Below are 21,493 nucleotides of genomic sequence, written 5' to 3'. Positions count from 1 at the left end.
AAAAGATCATTGCACGCACGTATAAAGAGTGTGTGCGCTGACTGAATGTTATGTTTTGAATTCAATCGAGAAAAAAGCAACTCTGCGACATGCACGTAAGGACGCACTCACACACCGCACAGCCCCCCTCCCCCTCTCTTTCCCCCTAAATGGGCATGCGTGTCTATGTGTGCCAGTGCGTGTGAGGGGGGTGGGTGGGTGGGATGGGAGCGGTGCAGGGGGTCCTCCCGCTCATCTCTCTGCCTCTCGTATTTACCGCCGTGCATCATTTCTCGCCCTTCTTGCTCCCCTCCTTCCTCCCCCCCCCCACGTGCTGCAGCAGCCCTTGTAGTGTCATTGTCGCTTCCTGTGCGAGGGGGTGGGGTGTGGGACTGAGGCGGAAGGGAGAAGAAAAAACAAAGCATGGACCTCCACTGCAGAGGAGCAAAGGTTGCCTTCGCCTCCGCTCGCGCACCAGCGTTGGACTCGTCTATGCCCCGTTCGAAGCTGCACATCCCATCGTTTGTGGTCTCCAACTTTTCCGCCGACGCCGCCCTCTTCTTTCGACCTTTTCTGCCTTTGCCTCCATACGGGGCCTCACCTTGAGTGCCCCGCCACGACGGAGGCCATCAACCCCCTCTTCCCACTTAACGCTCCCCTTACCGCGCTGAAATAAATTAGAAGACGGACGAGCTCACATTGTGCGCCACCGGCACCGCACCGGCAAGGAAAGACGCATATGAAATCAGCATCCACACCGCCACTCACGCGCGTCGTTTCCATTAGCGCTGACTCACCATCTCACCACTTCCTTGCGCTGTTTGTTTCCCCGTTTCCACCGCTCATTCTTTGGGGCGGCGTCGACTGCTTTTTGTTTGTGTGCGCATATCGCCTTTTCGGCTTTTGCTGGGGCGCTCTTGCCTCTCACTCTCTATTTCACTCACGCACACGGTTTTCTTTGTCCTTTGCCTATCCTCACTACCCGTTGCTGCCCAAGTTGCGGAGGCTGTGACACTTGTTGAGCACTGCACTAGCGCCAGCCTTGGCGGCGGAGCTGATTGGTCTGGCATCCAACAAACACGCTCCGTACGTTGTCGTCTTTCCAACTTCCCTTCTTTTTTTTTCACCCGCTCATCGCTGTGCGCGCTCACATCTCCTCCGGTTTCTTCGCTGCTTTTCGTTTTTGTTCTTCAAATGTCTCTTTCTTTCTGATTCATGGGCTGCGCTGACATACGCGCGCGTCTGTGCGTGCTCCCTTGCGTCCTCGTGCCGCTGCTGCTGCCGCTGCCGGCGCGCTGACCGACTTCTTCTGTTGTCTTCCTCAGCATTCACGTTCTCCTCCTTTCGTTTCTCCCTTCTCTGCCTGTATGTGTTTGGGCTCTCTTGCAGTCCATCTCACATTTCCCGCCCCCTCTCTCAACTCCTCATCGCTTCCGTGGCTGCGCCACGGCAGACGTTGTCAGGGTTTTCTCTTGGCGCATGCGTATTTTGTTTCGGCGGCGGCGCCTTTTCATTATGGATGTGGGCTTCTGTCTTTCCTTCGTCATAATGTGCGCATGATTCCCATCCATGTAGCCGAAGCAACACGAAGAAAAGAAAAAGAGGCGTCATGCGCGATGTGTCCGTGCTGCTAGGCGGCCAGAAAGAGGTCGATGAAGAAAGACGCTCTCTTCTGTTGTAGCGTTTCACTCGTCTTCGTGACCATTTTCCGCACCTCATTCGCATTCGTTGCGTGCTTCTTTCGTGTGTCGCATATGCACATGCCTGCTCGCCGGTTGGTGTGCGGAGCACTGCCACTGCAGCGAACGGTGACAGTGGCTTGCTTGGATTCTCGACTGGAGGAGCAGCGCAGAAGGGAGAGCTGTGGTGAAAGAAGATAAGCGGCGCAGGTGCAGCCTCTGCTATGTCACGTTTCCTCTCTCCTCCCCCCGGGGGAGGGGGGGGGGTGTGGCTCTGCGTGACTTCTGCCCTTTCTCTGCTTTCATGATTTTCCTCCTTGCTGTGATGTCTTCGAAATTTTTGTGTGTCGCTCTGTGCGTGCCCTTCGGGGTGGGCCTCTTTGTGCATGCGTGTGTTTTCTGTGCTCCATGTTTATCTTCCGCCTCACTGACTGGGGCGCAACTCGGCTGATGAAGTGCATTTGCGCAGCAGGGCTGTGCCCTCCGCCGCAACACAAGAAACAGATCGTACGTGCATCTGCTTTGTAGGCGCTAGCCCATGCGCGTCTCTATCCCTGTGCAACATGTATTCAGTGCTGCTGTCTGTGCCATCTTTTTCTGCGCTGCCTCTTCCCTTCTCTTCCTCCTGTTTTCGGCGTTCACCGCATCGTCTCCCTCCGCTTTCGTTTCGGGGTAACACACGCGCGTGTGCATGTCCCTCCCCCTTCGCCACGACGATCAAATCGGTACGTGCACCCCAACATAAAACTGCTCGACAGTTTTCAGCTCTTTTACCGCGTGACGTGTCCTTCTCGACCCCTCGGTCTCCTTCGCTCCGATCCATCCTGCCCGTGGCATTGCTTGCTTTCGACACGCGCACACACACAGAAGTACGAGTCAGTGCGGCTGCGGCGAGTGCGCACCACTAACATAGGGACGCACCGCCCAAGCAAAAAGATAAGCACCAACACAGGCAGATCAGCGCGACAGCGAGCAGAGTAGGATAGCCTTGGCAGGCGCAGTCGCTGCCGTTTATTCTACTATTTTCGGCGAAGTGCTGCGGAACGAGACACAAGCTCGTATCGGGTTTCTCACTTCCACGCGCATACACCGGCACCTAAGCAAATCCAGAGGCACCATGAGCAACGATCCGAAGTCCATGAAGCCCGACCCACTTGTGGCCAGCAACGACGTCGCGTCTGACGACGGCAGTGATGGAAAGGGGGATGTCGCGGCGCCCCCGGCGTTCCTTCCCACAGCGGGCCGTGTGGAAGTGCACCCGCTGGTGCTGCTGTCCCTGGTGGACCACTACGCCCGCATGAACACTTCTGCCGTTCAGAAAAAGCGTGTGGCAGGGCTGCTGCTTGGGCGCTACGTGCGCGACTCCACAGGGATGCAGACGCTCGACATCAACAACAGCTTCGCCGTCCCCTTCGACGAGGACCCGCAGGATGCCGACGTATGGTTCTTTGACACGAACTACGCCCAGGAGATGTTTGCGATGCACAAACGCGTGTTACCGAAGGTGAAAGTTGTGGGGTGGTACTCCTCCGGCCCCACCATTCAGCCCAATGACATGCTGCTGCATCTTCTGGTCGCGGATCGCTTCTGTCTCAATCCTGTCTACTGTGTAGTAAACACCGACCCAAACAACAAGGGCGTGCCGGTGCGGGCCTACACGACGGTGCAGGGGCGTGAAGGCACGCGCTCACTCGAGTTCCGCAACATCCCGACCCACCTCGGTGCGGAGGAAGCCGAGGAGATCGGCATCGAGCATCTCCTGCGCGATCTGACCGACTCCACCATCACCACGCTCTCCACGCAGGTGCAAGAGCGGGAGCTGTCCTTGATTCATCTGTGCAAGGTGCTTCAGCAGATAGAGGAGTACCTCAAGGATGTCGGAAACGCCGTCATGCCGATCTCCGAGGATGTACTGGAGGTGCTGCAGGAGCTGATTAGCCTGCAGCCTGAGATCTACGCCCGCCGCTCGTCGATCGAGATGATCCGGCACACCAACGACGAGGCGATTGCGACCTTCTTAGCGGCCATCGCGCGCTGCATCGGTGCGCTGCACGGCGTCATCATGAACCGCCGCAAGCTAGCGCGAGAGCTGCAGGAAATCAAAGATCGTCGCGCCCGCGCTGCCGAGACACGGTTGGAGAACGAAAAGATGAAGATCGAGGAGGCAGCCAAGGAGAAGGACAACAACCAGGCATAGGCGGGGACAGCCACGTGGGAGCGACCGTGTCGGGTTGACGACGACAACGATGTCGGCGGAGTTGCACAGGTACAGCACCCCAGGCAGATTGGAGAGATACCACACTTCCGTAAAGGCCCAACGTGCACACACCCGATCAGCTCGTTGCCTCGCTCACTTCTGCGTTGCTACAGAGCGCGGAGAGATGGGGGCGGCGGCGAGCATTGCCGCTCACGCGCAAACGCTCTCCTTCTTCCCACCTCACTCTTCCTCGGCTAGACAGTGGGTGTTGAAGGCAAGAGGGAGGTGGGTCTCGCTCGCCTTTCTTTCGTGCGTGGACACCCTGCCTTTTTCCAACCGCCCAGCTGCCCCCATCCCTTGCGTGTGTAATGATACACGTGCAGGAGTGGGCCACAGGCTCGGCTTTCGCGGGCGCGCGCGCTTCTCTGCCTCGGCTCCTTTGCTTTGTCTTGATGTCTACAGGAATCTCCCGCGTGTGTCTCCGCGTGTGCGTGTGTGTGTATCCTCTGCCTATTTGTCTTCTCGTCTTCAGGGAGTCTCGGCTTTTTGAAAAACAGGAGCAACTGCGTCAGCGACCGCACAGCAGCGTTGCGCAGATCCCATGCCTCGAGTGCTGTCGAAGATTGCCAACTTCTCGGCCGATCCAGCGTCTGTGCGCAAGGAGGACGGATCTCAGTTCGCCTGCTGGCGTCTTCCACGCGACGGGACGCGCGATAGATGGCCCTGCGTATATTTAGGTGTGCCAGCCACATCGCGGATATAAGCGCGCAAAATGAACGCGTCGGCGCGCGCTCAAGTAGCCGCGGCTTCCCTCCTTCCCCTTTCCCGCGGCTCTGGTGACACGCTCGAGAAGGATCGAAGGCGACAATGCCCGAAACTCAGGTGTAGGGCACACCGTCTCCTGCATCTAGTGGACGCTCACGCCTCTTCTCTGTTTTCTTCCTGTTTTCCTTCCTGGTGGACATTCTCTGGCGCTTTCACCCTCTGCCGCTTTCCTGCACCTATCGGTGCTCGTGCATTGAATGCTCTGCTGCCGATACCATTCCCTGCGGTATTGTTGTGCGTTCTCGCCCGCCGAAGGTACGCCGTCGTTGCGCACTTTTCTTCGCTCTTTACACGCACACAAACCAGACTCAATTCGCGGCACCGCTGCCGGTATAAGACACAAACTATAGACATCAATCAACATCCCTCCGCCTCCCCTCGTTTCGCGATGCCGTCGGCGGAGTCGTGCATGTGTCACTGCCGTGCCTCTCGCCGGAGGCGACCCGTGCCACAACCGAGCAGACCACCGTGCTGCTGCGAGGAGCGATGTACCTGCACCCATTACCACGGCAGCGGCCCAACGGCTCCGTCGCAGTCCTTTCCTGCACAGAGCAGCAGCCAAGGCGCGCGGCACAGTGGCACCCCCCACGGCGGTCGGGCTAGTCACATCGATGCCACTGCTCACATCGGCCCGCACTCGTTTCGGCGTTGCCCTGTGTGCATTCCTGAGCAAGCAGAGCTACAAGAGGCGGACCTTCTCACCCTTCAGCAGCGCTGCGAGGAGGCCCGCGTCGCCGATCGGCGGTGGAAGTCCGCCCTGACCCATGTGTTTGGGCAGCGCGGCCACCGTGGCGGCGGGCGCAACTCCTACCAGTCTAACACGGCGGAGATGCTGCGCCGCCAGCGCAACTCTTTCTACCAAAGAGCGGTGGATGACGAATACATGGCGCGACGCCGCATGCTGCAGGCCGAGCTCGACGCACGACACAACGAGATCGTCAAGACGCAGCGGGCGCGCGAGACGCTGCGCATGGAGGCTGCCTTAAGCAACGCGCGGGAGGATCGGCGGAGGGGTTGCGGCCCCCGTGCCTGCTCCCTCCAGAGAGCATGTAGTGCCGACCCTGCCGCGGGCGCTCGCTTCTCCACGCCGCCACCGCAGCGCAAGGAGCAGCCACCATCGCTACCAAGTCACAGCAAGGACAGCGACCATGCTGTGCTACCGTCGACGCAACCGAAGATCGAGTACCCAGCGCTATTGCCAAAGGCAGAAAAACGTCCGCCGCCACCGCCGCCACCACCGCCACCGCCACTGCCGCCAACGCACCGCGACCGTGAATCATCACCGCAGCGGCAGCATCGTGAGAGGGTGTGCAGCCACGGGCCTGCGCCGTTGGCGACCTGCTGCGCCGACTTTCACAACTCCTCCGCGCAGGGGCAGTGGCACTGGGGATGGATCTGGTGTCCGTCTTTGGCATGTCACGGGCATCACCCCTCTCAGTCTCCACGTAATCACGTGAGGCTCCTCCCTTCTCCACCCGCTTGCGAAGCGCCGATGCCGTCACATGATTTGAAGCCGACATCTCCTCAGACCTCTCCGACGACTGGGGAAGACGCGGCGAGCGATCACGCTAAGCCGGAGAAGTCGCTGGATTGCTTAGAGCGTGACGTTGCTGCAGGAGTCCCTACGAACCCACCGCAGCCGAGCAGTGCTGTCTCAGCCGCTGGTGCCGATTGTGGTGCCGCATGCCGTGCAGGGAAGGGCCGTCCCGAGAGCGTGCGTGGTGGGTCCTCGCGATTCCGCAGCCACAGCGCCACCTCCGTGCCCTTGACCGCTCCTCGGTTTGGCCGCAAAGTGTTCATCACGGATGACGTCTACTGCGATCGCCGTGCCCGTTACATGGCCCAGTGGGAGGCGTCTGGTGCGGTGCAGCGAGTCCCAACCTCGTCGCGAAGCCCTAGTGCTCCTCTCCCAGAGAAGACCCCCAAGTGGCGCACCACTGGAAACGATGCTTGCACCGAGTAGTCTGCTGGATCGCCAGTCGGCGGCTGCTCGCCGCCCCATCGATTGTATCTTGGGTTGATGGCCTGCTTTTCCGCGTCTTGTTTGCTAGCTTGGGTGTGATAAACACGCTTTACTACTCTCTGTTATCATGTTGCACTTCCTTTCTCATCTCCAGCACCCCCTCCCCCTGCCCTGCTGCATGCCTCGTTGAACATTGTGAAGGCTCTGCCTTCCTGCGGCGCCACCGCTGTAAGCCAGTGGCACCGACCCTTCCGCGAAAGAGACCCACGCGTGCATGGGGGCGTTTGTTTTTCCGGTTAACTCGCTATCATCCAGGTGCCCCGCCCACGGAGGCGCACGAAGTGTGTGATGACACGTGCATGCACTTTGTATTATCTGTAGCTGTACTGTTTCTTTCTTCGAGTTGTGATGTGGAGAGTAAGCAAGAGGAGGAGCCGCCACGGAGGCCCATACACCCACACGCAGACACCCCGAGAGAGGATCCCGTGAGACAAGGGAAAAACAGCGGGGTGTGCTGCTGCGATTGGGTGTGTGGCCTCTTCCACCAGTGTTCCTGCTCCTCGCCTCACGCGAGAGGACGGCCTCGCGCTCTTTCTGTTTCCGGGAGCACGTGCGTTTATACGGGGACCGCATAGATCTACAGCGCGTCAAGTTGGTGTGCATATTTCTTTTCTGTGTTTGCTCTGAATGTGTGAAGCTTGTTCGCTTCCTTGGCTCCGCTCTCTCTCGCAGATGAGGTGCGGCACCCGGCTACCCGACTTCTAGAAGGCGCAGAAGAAGGCATGCGCAGCCAACACACGCACACACCGGCGCTTTTTTCTCTCGTGTTTTGCTGGGCATCTCCGCTCGCGGCCTTGTACCGCCGTCTCAGGTCAGCGCTCGCGCTCCCTCCTGCACGGCCCGCATGTTGCTCGACCTTGTATCCTCTCGCTCGCTTTGTCTTCTCTTGTTGTGTTATACCTCCCCGATAGACGTGCCCGCTCACCCCGCTGCGATGCCCTTTCTTCTTGTATATATTTCCGTTTGTGCGCTGCCACCTTCCATGCAAACATTAGCGAAGGGGTGCCGAAGAGTCGCATACTATGCTGTGCCTGATGTGCCCCCCCCCCCAACACACACACACACCCGCGTCCCATCAGCTGTGCCTTCTCTCTCTCTGTGTGTGTATGCTATACCTGTGGAGGAGGAGGTCAGCTCACCGGCCGACAGTGACGTACATGGAGGGCGAGCCCACTATCCCCAAAACGAAAGACATGCCGCTCACGAACTCGCGCCTCGTGCGGCCTAGTTTATGCTCCATGAGCACTGTTTTCGCCCCCTCCCTCGCCCCCCGCCTCCCGATCCTCCCCTGGTATCCTTGCTGAGATGCATCCTGTCTGCCAAGCAGCGCGCATTGCCTGTGTAGCCACTTATTGCACTCTCTCGCAAATCCCCACTCCCTCTGACCTCGTCCCTTTCCTTTCTTCACACCTCTCTGCTGCTGGTGCTGCTGCGGTTGTGTTCAAAGAAAGGGAACGGCAGTGAAAGCACGTTGACACCCCGACATACACACAGTCACAAACTGAGTCAGCTGCTGCTCATCTTCGATATCCTCTTCCGTCGAGCGCGCCCCTTTCCATCTATCAAACACTCGGCCACACACAAGCGAACATCAGAGAAAAGTCTCGCGTGCTCGGGAGCACAACTGAAGTGGTGGTGCGCCCCAAGTGTGTCCTCTCTGCCTTCTTTCCTCATTTGCTTCAGCCACAGCGGTGCGTCGTCATCCCGTTTTGGCTCTGAAGTGGTGAACATTGCATTTTCTGCTCGCTTCAAGAGGAGACCCACCGAGAGAACAGCAGCAGCAGCATCCGCAGCTGCATGCTGCCTCTCTTCGGCCTCACCTCACACTCTCGTCCTCTTTCCTTGCGGCACTCTTCTTTCTCGCCCTCCAACTATCGCCGATCGTGCCCCACGCTCTCCCTGTGGCGTTTCTCTCAATACTCGCTGACTCCTTCGGGCAGCAGCCCTCATCTCCCCCATTTTTTTGTCCTCCCCCAAGCTCCACAGAGAGGAGCGATGAGCCTTCATCTCGTTGACAGTGATGGCCATCTCCAGTCCGAGAAAAGGCTAAAGGAGTACCTGACCACGATTGTGGCACCCAGCGTCTCGCAGAGCGGCAGCGCGGCGACAGCAGACGACGGCGATGGCGACAGCGCTCTCGAGGCCATCGGCGTGAACTACCACGTCGTCGGCGTCTTCGGCGGGCAGAGCAGCGGCAAGTCCACGCTGCTAAATCATCTCTTTGGCACAGATTTTCAGACGCTCAACGAGGCGGTGCGGCGTGGCCAGACGACCAAGGGCGCTTTCATAGCACGCGCCAACGACGCTCTGGCCGGGTTCGAAGCCAGCGGCGCCTCTGTTGTTGCAGATCGGCTCGCCTCCGGCGCCGCAGACCACAGCTCTTGCCTCAATCGCGCTGCTGCTGCTGCTGCTGCTGCGACCAAGGACGCTGCATACGGTGAACATGGTGCGCCGCACACCGTGCCTCCTCTGCTGGTGCTGGACTTTGAGGGCACCGATGGACTGGAGCGGGGCGAAGACCAGTGTTTTGAGCGCCAACTCTCGCTCTTCGGGCTGAGCATCGCTGACACACTCATCATTAACATGTGGGCCGTCGACGTTGGCCGCTTCAACGCCGCTAACCTGAGCCTACTGCGTACTATTTTCGAGGTCAACCTGCAGCTCTTCAGCCACGATAATTACGAAGCGGAGGAGAAGCCGACTTTACTCATCGTGCTGCGTGACTTCACCGAGGACGACCCGGCGCCGAGCCTCGCCACGGTGCGCAAGTCCTTCGACACGATTTGGGAGGGCATCACTCGGCCAGCTCAGTTTGCGGGCGCCAGCATTGATGCTCTGTTTCACTTGAAGTACTACGTGATGCCTCACTACAAGCTGCAGAAGACGGAGTTCATGCCCTCGGTGGAGACGCTGCGGCGCTGGTTTGGCGACAGCCAGTGCCCCGACTACCTCTTCTCCCACCGCGCCATGTTTCGCGGCGTGCCGCTCGAGGGGCTACCGGCGTACCTGACGAACTGCTGGGAGGCGATCCGCACGAGTAAGGACTTGGACATTCCGACGCAGCGTGAGATGCTGGCGCAGCATCGGTGCAAGGAGGCGAAGGTGCAGGAGCTCAAGACGTTCCGCCACTTCGCTCGGCACTACGAGGATAGGCTGCTTCACGGCGAGATGCTGCTGCGCTTGTCGGAGGTCCTGGACGAAGAGATGGAGACCCGCCTGGCCTCTTTTTATCGGCAGACAAAGCTGTACAACAGCGACGTAGTGGGGCAGTACGCGAATGAGCTGGAGACGGAGCTGGTGGATGCCACACTGCGGGTGCTAAACCGACTGTCCAAGGCGATCGCCGCCGAAGTACTGTCGAACGCCGAGCCGCGCGTGCTGAACAGCGTCGAGGAGAGTCTCCGCCAGCTTCTCAAGTCAGCTCAGACACTGCCATTCAGCGCCGGCGAGGGCCCCAGCGCCGCAGAGGCTGAGGAGGCGAACGACGTGGAGCGAGACGCAGCGCACCTTGTCGGGGCACAGCGGATGGACTCGCCTGCGTGCCAGAAGCTTGTTCGGAGTTTCTGGCGCTCTCTCAGCAGCTATGTCAACGAGGTGGTGGCAGAGGTCGCCGCAATGCCGCCGCGTGCCCACCTCTACGGCCGCTATGTCGCCCTCATCGCCCAGGATCCCACGACGCGACTCAACGTGCTGAACATTGTCACGGACGCGCTCTTCCAGAAGGTGAAGTCGCGTGTGGTCTCCATGGCTGACAGCGCGTGCGACACGATGCACGCCGGGTTCGAGCGCAGCCTCACTCACAACAGCGACGGCACCGCCCGCTTCTTCGCCACCACCAAGGGGTTGCAGAAGGCCGTGCCTGCAGCTATGCAGGCGGGCGTGGTAGTCTTGGGAAGCCTCTTCTACTTCCGGCTGAAGCTGGTGGCGGCGGGGGCCGACGACGACGGCATCGGCGCTGATGTTGCTGGTACGGCTTTGCCGCAGAGCCGCTCGGCTCGCCGAGTGAGGCACGACCAACACCGAATCGTGTTCAGCGACAACGACGCCGAGGCGGCCTTCTACCTGAGCTACAGCACCCTCGACACAGCCCCCAAGTACCCCTACGATGTCCCTGTGACGTCTGCCGACTGCGAAGGAGAAGAGGCGGGTGCCGTAGCGGACTGCATCTTGCTCAGCCAGCAAGCCATCGTGCGCGCCTACGAGCTATATAGGCAGAAATGTGACTTCACGACACAGCTGCAGCTGCGAACTGTCGAGGCGGCCAAACAGCGACTTCCTGCCTGGGTCATTCCGGCCCTCTTCATTTTGGGTTGGAACGAGTTACTCTACGTGCTCACCTCGCCTGCTCTGCTAGTGCTTGTGGTCGTTATCTGCGCCGTTTTCTTCAAGCAGTTCTTTGTGTCACAGTGGCACGCGTTTGAGGAGACAGGCCCGGCCAGCGTCGTGATACCGACGAAGACGGTGATCCACACGCTCAGCACTCTGGTGCGCTCTCTGCTCGACTATCGGCCGGGCCCTCGCACGGAGCGCACAGAGCGAAGCCACGATGCCGCTGCCGCGGCAGAGAAGGAGATGCCCCATGTGGCGGCTACAGCTACGCACGTGGACCCGACGCTGGGCAACGCTAACGTGCCAACCGCCCCGTCCACGATGCGCCACCGCACAAGTCGGAAACTGGACTAGAGGCCCCGTCGCAGCGGCAGGTTTCGCGGATTGGTGAGACCGAGTATATCAGGACGTGCTGTGCATGTGTGTGTGTGTGCGTGGTCTCTTATGAGTGCATTTGACTCTTGTTTCGTCGCTGTCTCTGTGTTCCCTCTCGGTGTGTAGGTGCCGATCGCATCCCATCTCATGTCTTGCGCGGGCCCTGTCCTTTGTGCGCGTGTGCTTGAAGGCGGGGCGAGATGAGTCCAAGAGCGGGGGAGTTGGCGGTGGGCACTTGTGCATGGCCGCTGTTTACAATACCGCAGCCGCATTGTTGTTTTCCTTTCGCTCTTTTTATGTTTGTGCTGTTATTGCTGCAAGTGGATGCCCTTTGAGTGGAGAACAGAACAGGAAGTGGACGCCAGTCGTATCACTTCTCCGACGTGCGCATATATACATATATGCGTGTGTGCATCTTTGAAGCCTTGTTGAGGCTGCGTGCCCTCTGAGGCTCCCTGCCTCCTCTCTTGATGGTGTGCACGTGCACTGACGACCCTTGCATTTTGGCGTGGACGCACGACACCTTCTCTGCCTCCCACCACCCCACTTTCTCCCCCTCAAATTGAAAAATCGCCTCCCCGAATGGTGCGTAACATCGCGTCGCAGACGCGCCAGGTCCGTTCTCACAATCTTACCCTTAGTTCTGTTCCTCGTCCAGCCACGCTGCGCCTTCCTATCCCCACTCATATCCAATTCACCAACCATTACCCACCCCCGAAACGACACACACACACACACACACACACACAAAACGCAAACCTGTCTGCCACCGCCATGCAGAGCAACTACCCGAAGCAGAACTGCGGGTGCGACTTCTGCTGCAGCCGCCGCTCCGTGAACGCGAAGAAGCTGGCGGCGAGCCAGGCAGCTTTCCAGCGAAGCGGCATGATGCAGCGCAACGGCTGCAACTGCTGCTGCCACAGCAGTGGGCCGGGCGGTGTCTCGCCCTTTGACCCCGACTACCCGGTGCCGGTCAACCAGACAGCCCTCAACGCTTCTCGCGGCCGCAACGGCGTACCTGAAGGAAACCAGTACACGATTCGGAACAACTCCACGCGTGCGGCGGTGCCTGGCGCCTCGCAGACGGCCGGCGGAAACGGCTCGATGAAGGAGACGGCGGAGCAGCGCGAGGCTCGCGAAGCAGCCGAGCTAGATGCGCTGGAGCGCCTTCTCATGCTGGAGTACAAGGCCCGGACGCAGGCGACGATGGAGGCGGAGCGACTCAAGCGGAACGCCACGAGCGCGACTACTCGTGGCCCGAAGCCTGTGCCGAAAGGCTACACGAGTGGGTCGACAGCTGACAGGATGGAGTACTCAGCCTCTGGTGCGGAGGGCCGCGGCAGAACAGCTGCCGGCGAGGGCAGCTTCGCTCCGGATGCTTTTACGATCCACGAGGCGTACGCGATGGCGCACGATTGCCCTGCAGAGCCGCCGGCGCAGTGCCATGCTTCTCACCGCCTACAGGACACGCTGGATGACGTGCGCAAGGTGACCGCGGACCCCGTCCACACCGGTAACCGCCGCGCACTGAAGCAGCTGCTGCATCGGCATGGTATGGCTGAAGCGCCGACCAGCGACAACGGTGCTGCCACCGGCAAGGCCGCCAGCGGGACAGAGCCGAATGCGTTCGGCTCGTCGCTGGCGCAGATCCGCACGAGCTACGCGCACCCCCGCGGCGCCGGCCTTGTGTGGGTGCCAACGGCGCCGTCGGCTGCCGCGTCTCAGTCTTCCATGAAGGACTCGGATGTGGTGGTGGTGGAGCGCAGCGCTGCTGCCGGCGCTGGCAGCGCAAAGCGTCCTGCAGGGCTCTCGCCTGGCGCCGCAGCTGCTTTGGCCGCCGATGAGAAGCAGGCGAGCTGCGCCGCATGCCACTGAGACTGAGCTTCTCTTGTTTCCTTGCTCTCTGCCCACTGTGCGTGATGATGCGCGTATGTATTATTTCTCCTCCCGTTCCCACGTGCTTTTTCTCCGACCTCTGCCGCAGGGCGTATCGTCTTCCTCTCAGTGAGCGAGTTTTTAGATCTACGCAAAGTAAAGCACGCGCACACGAACAGACACACGCACTGCTCTTCACCCCCTTCTCCTCTTGATTTTTTTTTTGCCTTGCTTCGCCCCTTCTCCGTGGAGCTGGCGAAGCACAGAAGCACGCACGGTTGTGCGTGCGTGCGTACGGTCCTTTGTATGGCGATGCTCGTTCATGTACCGCAGTTGATTTTTTTTTGTTCACGCTTTTCTCCCGTGTTTATCCCACCGCACTATCGAAGGCGAAGGGGAAGGGGGCGTGTATGTTTTCGCTTGCGTTCTTGATGTACATTGCACGCGGTGCTCTTCTTTCTCGGTCGCGTCTTGATCACCGTCTCGTGTGTATTGCGAGTCACTAGAAAATAAGATGGGAGGATGGGGGTGGGGTGTGAAGTGCGCGAGGAGGCCTCGCTGAGTGACGCGTACGCCTGCCAATCTTTGCGAAGGGCTTTGACATGTGTGCGGCGCGCCATCAGTGCGCTGAACTCTGTGTACTAGGTGCAGCCAGCATGTGGGGTGAAGCCACGGTGGATGTTGGTGTATGCGGTGCCTGGATCGTTTCTCATCCACATGCCACGCGGCAGCGGCGCAGCCGGCTCAGTGAAACGTGCGTGTCTCACGCCAAGTGTTCACACACAGCCGTCTCCGCATTTCTGTTGTGCATGTGGATGATGCTGTGCATTTTTTCAAGGTTCAATCTCTGCACTCCTCCTCTCTCTCTCCTGATGCATGCTGCATGGCTGCCGCCCTCACCCCGCATGCGCATTCACACATACCCACCGGCGCATCTCTGCTGTTCCATGTACCACGCAGCGCTCCCTGCCCATCTTGTATCCACTTCAGAGGGCCTCTTCCGCGTCACTGCGCTTCCCTCCATCTACACATAGCCGTTTTGTCCCTCGCCCAACTTCGCTTTCTCTCCTCCTTCCAGAAAACGATGATCCGAGACCAGTGCCACGCTTACTGTCGGTGCTCCTACTGCGCGCAGCAGCCACGGGAGAAGTCTTTCAACGCTGGCGCCTCGATGTGGGCCACCATGGAGGCGTTGGACCGCCCGGGGATGTCGAAGGATGAGCTCTATATGAAGAGCCTCCACCAAAGCCTTCGTGCCAAGGCGTTCTTGGACAGCTCCAAGAACGCTGGCAAGTTCATCCCGGACGAGCAGCTCCTGAGCAGCACGAAGCGCCGTGAGGCGAAGGAGCTGGCGCTGGCTGCGGAGCTGGTGCCGGTGCGTCGCCGTGACCGCCTGCAGGAGCTGGTGTTGCTGGAGCACAAGGAACGCCTGCGTGAGGAGGCGGCCCTGCGTGCGGAGCGGCGTGCCCTTGGCCTGGCCGAGGAGGAGGAACCGGTCTCGGCAGTGCACTCCGACTCTCCAGCATCGACGCGGCCGTCGTCGAAAGAATCGATGCAGCAGCGCCTCAGCAGCGGCGCCGCCACACCGGCCTCCCGCTGCTCTGCTGAGCATGACCTCCACGTCATGCTGAAGGGCATCAGGGACATTGTGGACGAGGACCCCGCCGCCTCCTCAGATCCGCTGAGCCGCGAACAGGTGTACAAGTTACGCCAACTGATGCACACACAGAAGAAGAAGACACGAGAGATGATTGACAACTGTGAGAACCAGCCGCACGTTTGCGGCCACTGCCTGGACGTGAACGTGCAGGCGCGTCACCTCAGCGCCTCGCCGCACGGTTCCGTGGCGTACGGCTTGACTGGCAAGGTTATCAACCCCGAGGAGGGCGTCAAGTTCGGTACCGACACGCAGCGCGACCCCAGCGGGCTTTTCAACGCGTCCACGGTGGATCCCGCCATGGTGTCTGGCAAAAAGAGCCGTCTGACCAGCTACAACGCCCACCCGTACGGAACCGGCATGGTGTTCCTGCCGGTATCGTCCCTGAACGGAGGTAGCGGAAGTGCCGTGGGCGGCCAATCCACCCGCTTTCGCGCCAGCTTCAACAACAACATTGGCAGCGGGGAGCCGGTGGAGGAGGAGCTGCAGTTCCCTGGGAGCACCTACAACGTCTACGATACCGGCCTCGCGAAAGAGGCAACGCCGCAGGCCGGGGCAAAGGCCGACAAGGCCCAGCGCACCGTCAAGATCGACACGGCTTCGTCCAACGAGAGCTCACAGTGCGGGGCAAACGAACCGAAGGCCACCGCGACTGCCGCGCCTGAGCAGCCGACCTACAGCTCCTCGGCTGCGATGTGGATGACGACGAACCAGGATCGCGAGCTGGACATGAAGCGCTTTATGGAGTTCCAGCAGAAGCTGAAGGCGAACAGCAAGCGCGTGTATGCGGAGACCGCCAGCCGTTCGGCCAAGGCGCTCTCTGCGTAAGAGGGTGCATCCGACATTGACGCGGCCACTCCTGTTAGACTCTGAGCGTATCGAGTGTTCCCCAGCTACTGCGGCGAGAGGGGCGTGCTGGCGTAAATAGGGGAAAACAAAGCAAAACAGATGACGTGGCCTCGAGAGGGGCATCTGTGCGTGCACATGTAGACCCGAATGGATAAGAAGGTTGTAGTGATGTTGGTAATGAGCGGATTTCTGGTGCGGTGCGGATGAATAAAAGCGGGTGTTTGCCAGACTGCCAGCCGACAGGTATCCAGCACCCCCTCCACCGCTCTTCGCGCACACAGATACACACACTCAGACAGACGATCGGCCAATCGGCGAGATTTGTTGCCGCTTTTTCCCCTGTCTCTCTGGCGCGTGTCGGACGCTCTCTACTTCTTCTCCGACCACGGGGCACTGACACTGAAGCTCATGCCAAAATCAGCCTTCTGAGCAAAGACATCGTCGCGGCTCCCTCGCACTCGTTTTCTTTTCTTGTGCTCTCGTTTGCCGCGGATGCGCGACTCTCTCACTTCATGGACTCACCCATTCGTACTTGCCTTCTACGCCCCTATGCTCTTCCCCTCCCTGTCAGCGCTTCTGTTCCCCGTTTGCGCTCGGCGCTCACGACGTTGTGAACGCAGCGGTGATATGTACATAAAAACAATTTTATCTGTGCTTGTGTGTGTGTGTGCGTGCGTGTGTGAGCGTGTGTGACATCACGTTTTTTTTTTTGTTTGGGTTGCACCCCGCCCTTCCTTGCTCCTCTCCCTCTTCTTCCCGTCTCTGTGTGCCCGTGTTCAATGTACAGATACTACCACGCCACTTCGACCTCTCTCGCTGTTTCTCTTTCGGCATGGCTCTGTTCCTCTCTAGTGTATATGACGTGATGATGAAGGCGCGCACACACACACACACACAGAGAAAGCAATCGACGCTGGCCTGTTCTTCGGTTTTACCCTCTCCTTTTTTTTCACTCTTGTACGCTGTCTCTACTCGTCTTTTTTAGTTGTGCTCTCCTGTCGTCTCTCTGGGAGCCATCGGAGACACGTCATACGCCTCCCTCCAATTCCCTTCATCTCTCTCAACCCCCTCAAAGAAGAAAAGGACGAATGCGGCGTACTGCATAACGCTTGTGTGTCGGACTTGCGTTGTGCCCTTCTTCCTCCCTTTCTTGCCAGCGCGCGGCCGCACATGTGTTGTTGTGCCCCCTGCGTCTTCACTACCTCGGCAGAGCGATAGCGAACCGGGTGGACGCGGAAGCAGCAGCGTCTCTCTTTGGGCGCCAAAGAGGGCGTGCATCTCTACAGGATCCACGGCCGCAGCCCCCTTTCAAATATGTTGCATGCGAGAGCATTAAAGAGAGGAGAGGAGTGCACATGCGCCTCATGCCTCGGGCGCGCCTGTGCTCCCTAGCACTTCTGTTGTTGTCCCCTTTTCGGTTCTCATGTAGATCCACCGCTGGTGCACGCGCCCTTGCGCGCGCACGTGTGTGCGTGTGCACTTGATCTACTTCCCATTCCTATCTTATTTGCTCTCTTTATTTTCGGACTCCCCCCAAGCCATTCTTCTGCAGTGGCGAGGGCTCTCATCGAGTGATCGTTGCTGAGGGAGGCTGTGCGCGTCGTATAGGACGCACACGAACACAAGGGAGGCGAGTGCTGAAGTCCGTGGTGAGACAGCGCACCGCGGATTGATTGGCTAACGAGCTGTTTCTCCCTATTTCGTCTCCTTGCTTCTTTTCACGTCTCTCCCTTTCTGGCATCCACAGCCTTGCTCACTGCTGTGCCATCTGCGTTTCAAGCCCGCACACATCTGCAGAGACATCCTCCCTCTTTTTCTCCCCTCTCTTTGTCCCTGTTGTTTCTCCGAGGAAGCCGACGCGATGCGGCTGGGGGTTAGGCCATTCACCGCATCGTGTTTTTTCTATCCCCAGCCAACTCGCCAAAATGCCCATCAAGGCAAAGGCGGTAGACAGAAGCAAAACAGCGGCCTTCGATCGAGGCCACTTCGCGGTAAGCTCAGGAGCAGCACAAGCAGATCTGCCAAAGCAGTCCTATTACTATGAGGGAGAGCGGCGTTACACAGGGGCCGACGCGACCAGATCTGACTCGTCGTCGTCCACGTCCTCGGTGTCGAGCAGTCGAAGCCCCAGCCCATACACTGTGGGTTGGCAACGCCACGCTGCTGGTCCTCGGCTGGATCACGGCAGCAGCGAAGGCGACTGGGATATGAGCGATGATGAGGAGGTTGTCCGACGCGCTCGTGCGGCAACGCGGGCGCTACTCGGAAGCTCGTGGCCAGCGAGTGCGGCAGTTTCGAGCACCACTAGTCGTGAAGGGGGCGGACTCGCTGCGCCACCAAACGCACGCCTGGAAAGGTACCTGCGAGGGAGGGCATCATCCATGCTGCCCATAAAGCACGCGGCGCTGACCACTTCTGCACCGGCTCCCAACTCACGTGCAACGACGGTGAGGAGTACTTCCACCAGCGCTGAGGAGGAGTCCTCCCAGCCACAGAGCGGGCATCACTGCAAAAACCACGACCCCAAAGCATCGCCGACAACCAGCGACGTATGTGGCGTTGCCAACGACGCCACTACTACGTCGGCGACTCTCCCATCCGCAGTAGCGAGAGCACTTCAGTGGCAGACAACTAACCCTGAGTTTCAGCAGCTTATGGCTCTCCTCGCGCAAGATGTGCAGCGCGAACGGTGTGATGACCTCCCGCCTGCTGCGATAGCCATGGCTGGCGCATCTGCTGAGGGGGCGTGGCCGCGGTCCCTGCCGTCCTACTCAACCACGGGGCCAACCTCAACACACACGTACGCCCCCCCGTCACGAACGTTTGCGGCGCTGGAGGACAACGCGCTGGAGCAGCTCTACGAAGACTGGTGCCTGCAGCGCGGCGAGGGCGACGAGGCGGAGGGGAGCGCGGGGCACGCATCCGGAGACGCAGACGCCATCGTCCCTGAGGTGTTCATTGCCGCAGACCACCGCGCTGCCGCCTTTTCCATCGCTGCGTCGGCGGCGCATCAGTCCATTTTGGCATCGCTGCAGCACGAAAGCACCGCGATGAGTGATGCCGGCACTGGGGTGTGCCCGCACTCAGTTTCCGACGCTCCCTTTACATGGGAAGAGCTTCTCCGAGGTGAGATGACGCGCCGTAACACACGTCATGGCTCCGCGGACGGCCCAGGAGGCGGCGTGATGCTGAACGATCCAGATGCGCTAGTTGACCAGGCAACTCGCCGGCTGCAGCGCTTTCTTCAGTCCGTGGCATGCGTGGAGCGACTTGTGCGCGACAGGCGCTTCATGCGCAGCGTGGCCGTTTTCCTCTACGAGCATCACAAAGTCTTCCTGCCGCACTATCGCCCTGCCGCCTCCTCGTCAAAGGCAGCGGAGGCCGCCATGACCGATGACCGAGGTGAGGACCTCCACACGGATATCGCGGCGCATGCGGATGTGGAGCACACACACGCGGAGCATCGCGTGTACGAGGAGTTCGGGGAGCGGATGTCAGCTGCGCTGCTGTCGGTGCTGACCCACCACGTGCCCGGCTTTGACGAGGCCGAGTTTGTGGAGGCCCTCTACGAGACTCCAGCCGCCTACGCGATGGCGGAGGACGCTAGGGCTGCTGTCGGGGATCACCCAATGCGCGGGTGCCTACCGAGTGTCCTGTCCTTTCCCGCGTGGCGTCTGCTGTTGGCGATGAGTGGATTCGAGAGTTTCTTTCTGTGGATGATGGACTACATCTACGAGGAGTACTACCTCGACACCATAAGTGAAGAGTGCGCGCCGTCAGTTGCCGTGGCTGGCGTACGTGGTCTGCGTGCACTTATTCGGTCCACGTACGGCCGCCCAGCCGACGCGGGCGCGGCTGATGCGTCCGCAGAGGAGGCACGAATCAGCGCTGCCGTGCCGGGCGCGACGGGGCGACAGGAGACGCTGCTGCACACGCCAGCGCCCGACTGCGCGAGTGCCTCTGTCGCGCCTCGTCCTGCATCGGAGCCGCATCATCCTACCCTGCAGCGATCGCCGCTGCTCACGTGTCTGTCGCACACGCCTCCTCCGCCTGAAACGGCAGCCCCCCCATTACGTGCCTCACTGTTATCAAGTGGACGGGGAAGCGGCGAGTCGCTGCGCAAGTTCTTCCCTACTCCTCCCGCGAGCGCCGAGGGGGCAAGCCGTCGGCTGAATGGCACCGGTATAGAACCCTATCGCAAGCGGAAAACTACACACCCCGGAAGGGACCTACCTCCGATAGCGCCGAATGCCAACGGAATGATGTCAGCCAGCTGCAGCATGAAGGCGACGTTCAGTGGGTTGTCGTCTTCGGCGAGTGGGCTGGCGTCGTCGCCGCCCCAGCGGCGGAGTGAGAGAAATGTCGAGCAAGCGCCCGTAGCGGAATCGAACCACGCCTTCACGTCCTGCACTGACGACGCACTAGAACGACCGGCGCGCTCCGTCGCGCCGAAAACCTCCACCGGGGTGACGGACCCGATCGCAAATGCGTCCGCCAGGCAATGCGGAGGTGCTGCCCGGAGCAAAACCCGCTTCTCATCCACCACGCGCATCAACATTGGCACCGCGCGGAAGCTAAAGCCGCAGAATCCACGGCTAAATCACTGAAGGAGCATGTGATGGACTACGCCACGACCCCCGCGCACCCGCACCGTGCGTCCCCTTCCCCCTGCTGCCCTCCCCGCTCACTGCCGTCGGTCTGCTTTGGTTACGCGGAGGAGGGGGCGGAGGTGGAAGCCGGGGTCGTCTCTCTGTCCATGTAACTTCGTCCTACACCCGGAGGACGGGAGGATAACTCCATGCGTGGTGTCGCAGAGCCCAGTACCCCCACCCTCTCTCTCTCTGGAGAAGCCGGGAGGCCACCCTATCGCTGACCAAGTGCCGAACCACCTGTGGTGGTGACAGGGTCGCCGGCGCCGGCGCCGTGCTGGAGGTCCGGGCGACGTATCGCTGCTGATGCAGTTGGTCGGGTCCTGGCTGGGCGTTGCGTCGGGGCGACCGGCGACAGTGAACACGCGTGTGCCATCCATATGATTCGGCAGCGTGTCACCGCGTCTCGAGAGTAACCCGCCCGGGCCCCTACACCGCCCACTGGTGTGCGGGCGGGGGGAGGGCGGGGGCAGCGGCGCCCGCGCCCATTCCGAGAAGGGAGGGAGGCACCAGCTGGCGACCGGCGAGGCGGCGAGTGGGTGGGGTAGAGCTCGAGGGCAGGTGGCCGTGCTGGGATGACCGGGTCGGCGCACTGCTGCAACGCGCGTGCCTTGCGCTGCTTCGCCCCACACGATGGGGTCTGTGACAGGCCGGGTGTGGGTAGAGTGGAAATAACTGATGTTCTATAGGAGAATGTCCGCATTGAACAAAAAATGTCTTTTTTTTCAGCCGATCTATGGCAGATGGACAGCAACCGTCTAGTTTGAGACTGCGAACTTGAAACTGCGCTGAGTGCTCTCTTTATCACGGTTCCGCTTTTGGCCAGACGGGGCGTACGTGGGGGGAATAAAGGGGAGGTCGCGGAGTACTGCGGCTCTGCAAGCACGGTGTGTGCGCGTCCACCCTTCTGGTCGCGCCGCACTCCCTTTCCTTCGTCTTTGTTCAGCGATGACGGTGACTCAGAAGTGTGGCAGGGTCTCTTCATTCAACCGTCTCGCGGGTTTCAGGGTGTGTGCGTTGCTCTCTTATTTGGTGAGTATGCATTCCCATCGTCTT

General features: G+C 60.2%; 6 protein-coding genes across 6 annotated transcripts; all 6 read left to right on the top strand.

The window, feature by feature from the left end:
• Window positions 1–2,775: 2,775 nt before the first annotated feature.
• LDBPK_320400 (proteasome regulatory non-ATP-ase subunit 8, putative) lies at window positions 2,776–3,855 on the top strand (the record flags this gene model as incomplete). The annotated part of the gene is made up of 1 exon (XM_003863411.1): window positions 2,776–3,855. One exon carries the CDS (start codon window positions 2,776–2,778, stop codon window positions 3,853–3,855), a length of 1,080 nt encoding a protein of 359 aa, XP_003863459.1.
• A 1,213-nt stretch (window positions 3,856–5,068) lies between these two features.
• On the top strand, window positions 5,069–6,643 carry LDBPK_320390 (hypothetical protein, conserved; the record flags this gene model as incomplete). The annotated part of the gene is made up of 1 exon (XM_003863410.1): window positions 5,069–6,643. One exon carries the CDS (start codon window positions 5,069–5,071, stop codon window positions 6,641–6,643), a length of 1,575 nt encoding a protein of 524 aa, XP_003863458.1.
• Window positions 6,644–8,500: 1,857 nt separating this feature from the next.
• On the top strand, window positions 8,501–11,386 carry LDBPK_320380 (hypothetical protein, conserved; the record flags this gene model as incomplete). Its single annotated transcript, XM_003863409.1, has 1 exon — window positions 8,501–11,386. One exon carries the CDS (start codon window positions 8,501–8,503, stop codon window positions 11,384–11,386), a length of 2,886 nt encoding a protein of 961 aa, XP_003863457.1.
• Window positions 11,387–12,181: 795 nt separating this feature from the next.
• LDBPK_320370 (hypothetical protein, conserved) lies at window positions 12,182–13,282 on the top strand (the record flags this gene model as incomplete). Its single annotated transcript, XM_003863408.1, has 1 exon — window positions 12,182–13,282. One exon carries the CDS (start codon window positions 12,182–12,184, stop codon window positions 13,280–13,282), a length of 1,101 nt encoding a protein of 366 aa, XP_003863456.1.
• A 1,084-nt stretch (window positions 13,283–14,366) lies between these two features.
• On the top strand, window positions 14,367–15,767 carry LDBPK_320360 (hypothetical protein, conserved; the record flags this gene model as incomplete). Its single annotated transcript, XM_003863407.1, has 1 exon — window positions 14,367–15,767. One exon carries the CDS (start codon window positions 14,367–14,369, stop codon window positions 15,765–15,767), a length of 1,401 nt encoding a protein of 466 aa, XP_003863455.1.
• Window positions 15,768–17,995: 2,228 nt separating this feature from the next.
• LDBPK_320350 (hypothetical protein, conserved) lies at window positions 17,996–20,395 on the top strand (the record flags this gene model as incomplete). The annotated part of the gene is made up of 1 exon (XM_003863406.1): window positions 17,996–20,395. The coding sequence occupies one exon, from the start codon at window positions 17,996–17,998 to the stop codon at window positions 20,393–20,395; it is 2,400 nt and encodes a 799-aa protein (XP_003863454.1).
• Between the last annotated feature and the right edge of the window lie 1,098 nt (window positions 20,396–21,493).

Source organism: Leishmania donovani, chromosome 32, assembly GCF_000227135.1.
Source record: "Leishmania donovani BPK282A1 complete genome, chromosome 32".
NCBI classification, from domain to species: Eukaryota; Euglenozoa; class Kinetoplastea; order Trypanosomatida; family Trypanosomatidae; genus Leishmania; species Leishmania donovani.
The sequence above is the reverse complement of the archived record's forward strand: the minus strand, read 5'-3'. Positions and strand labels throughout refer to the sequence as shown.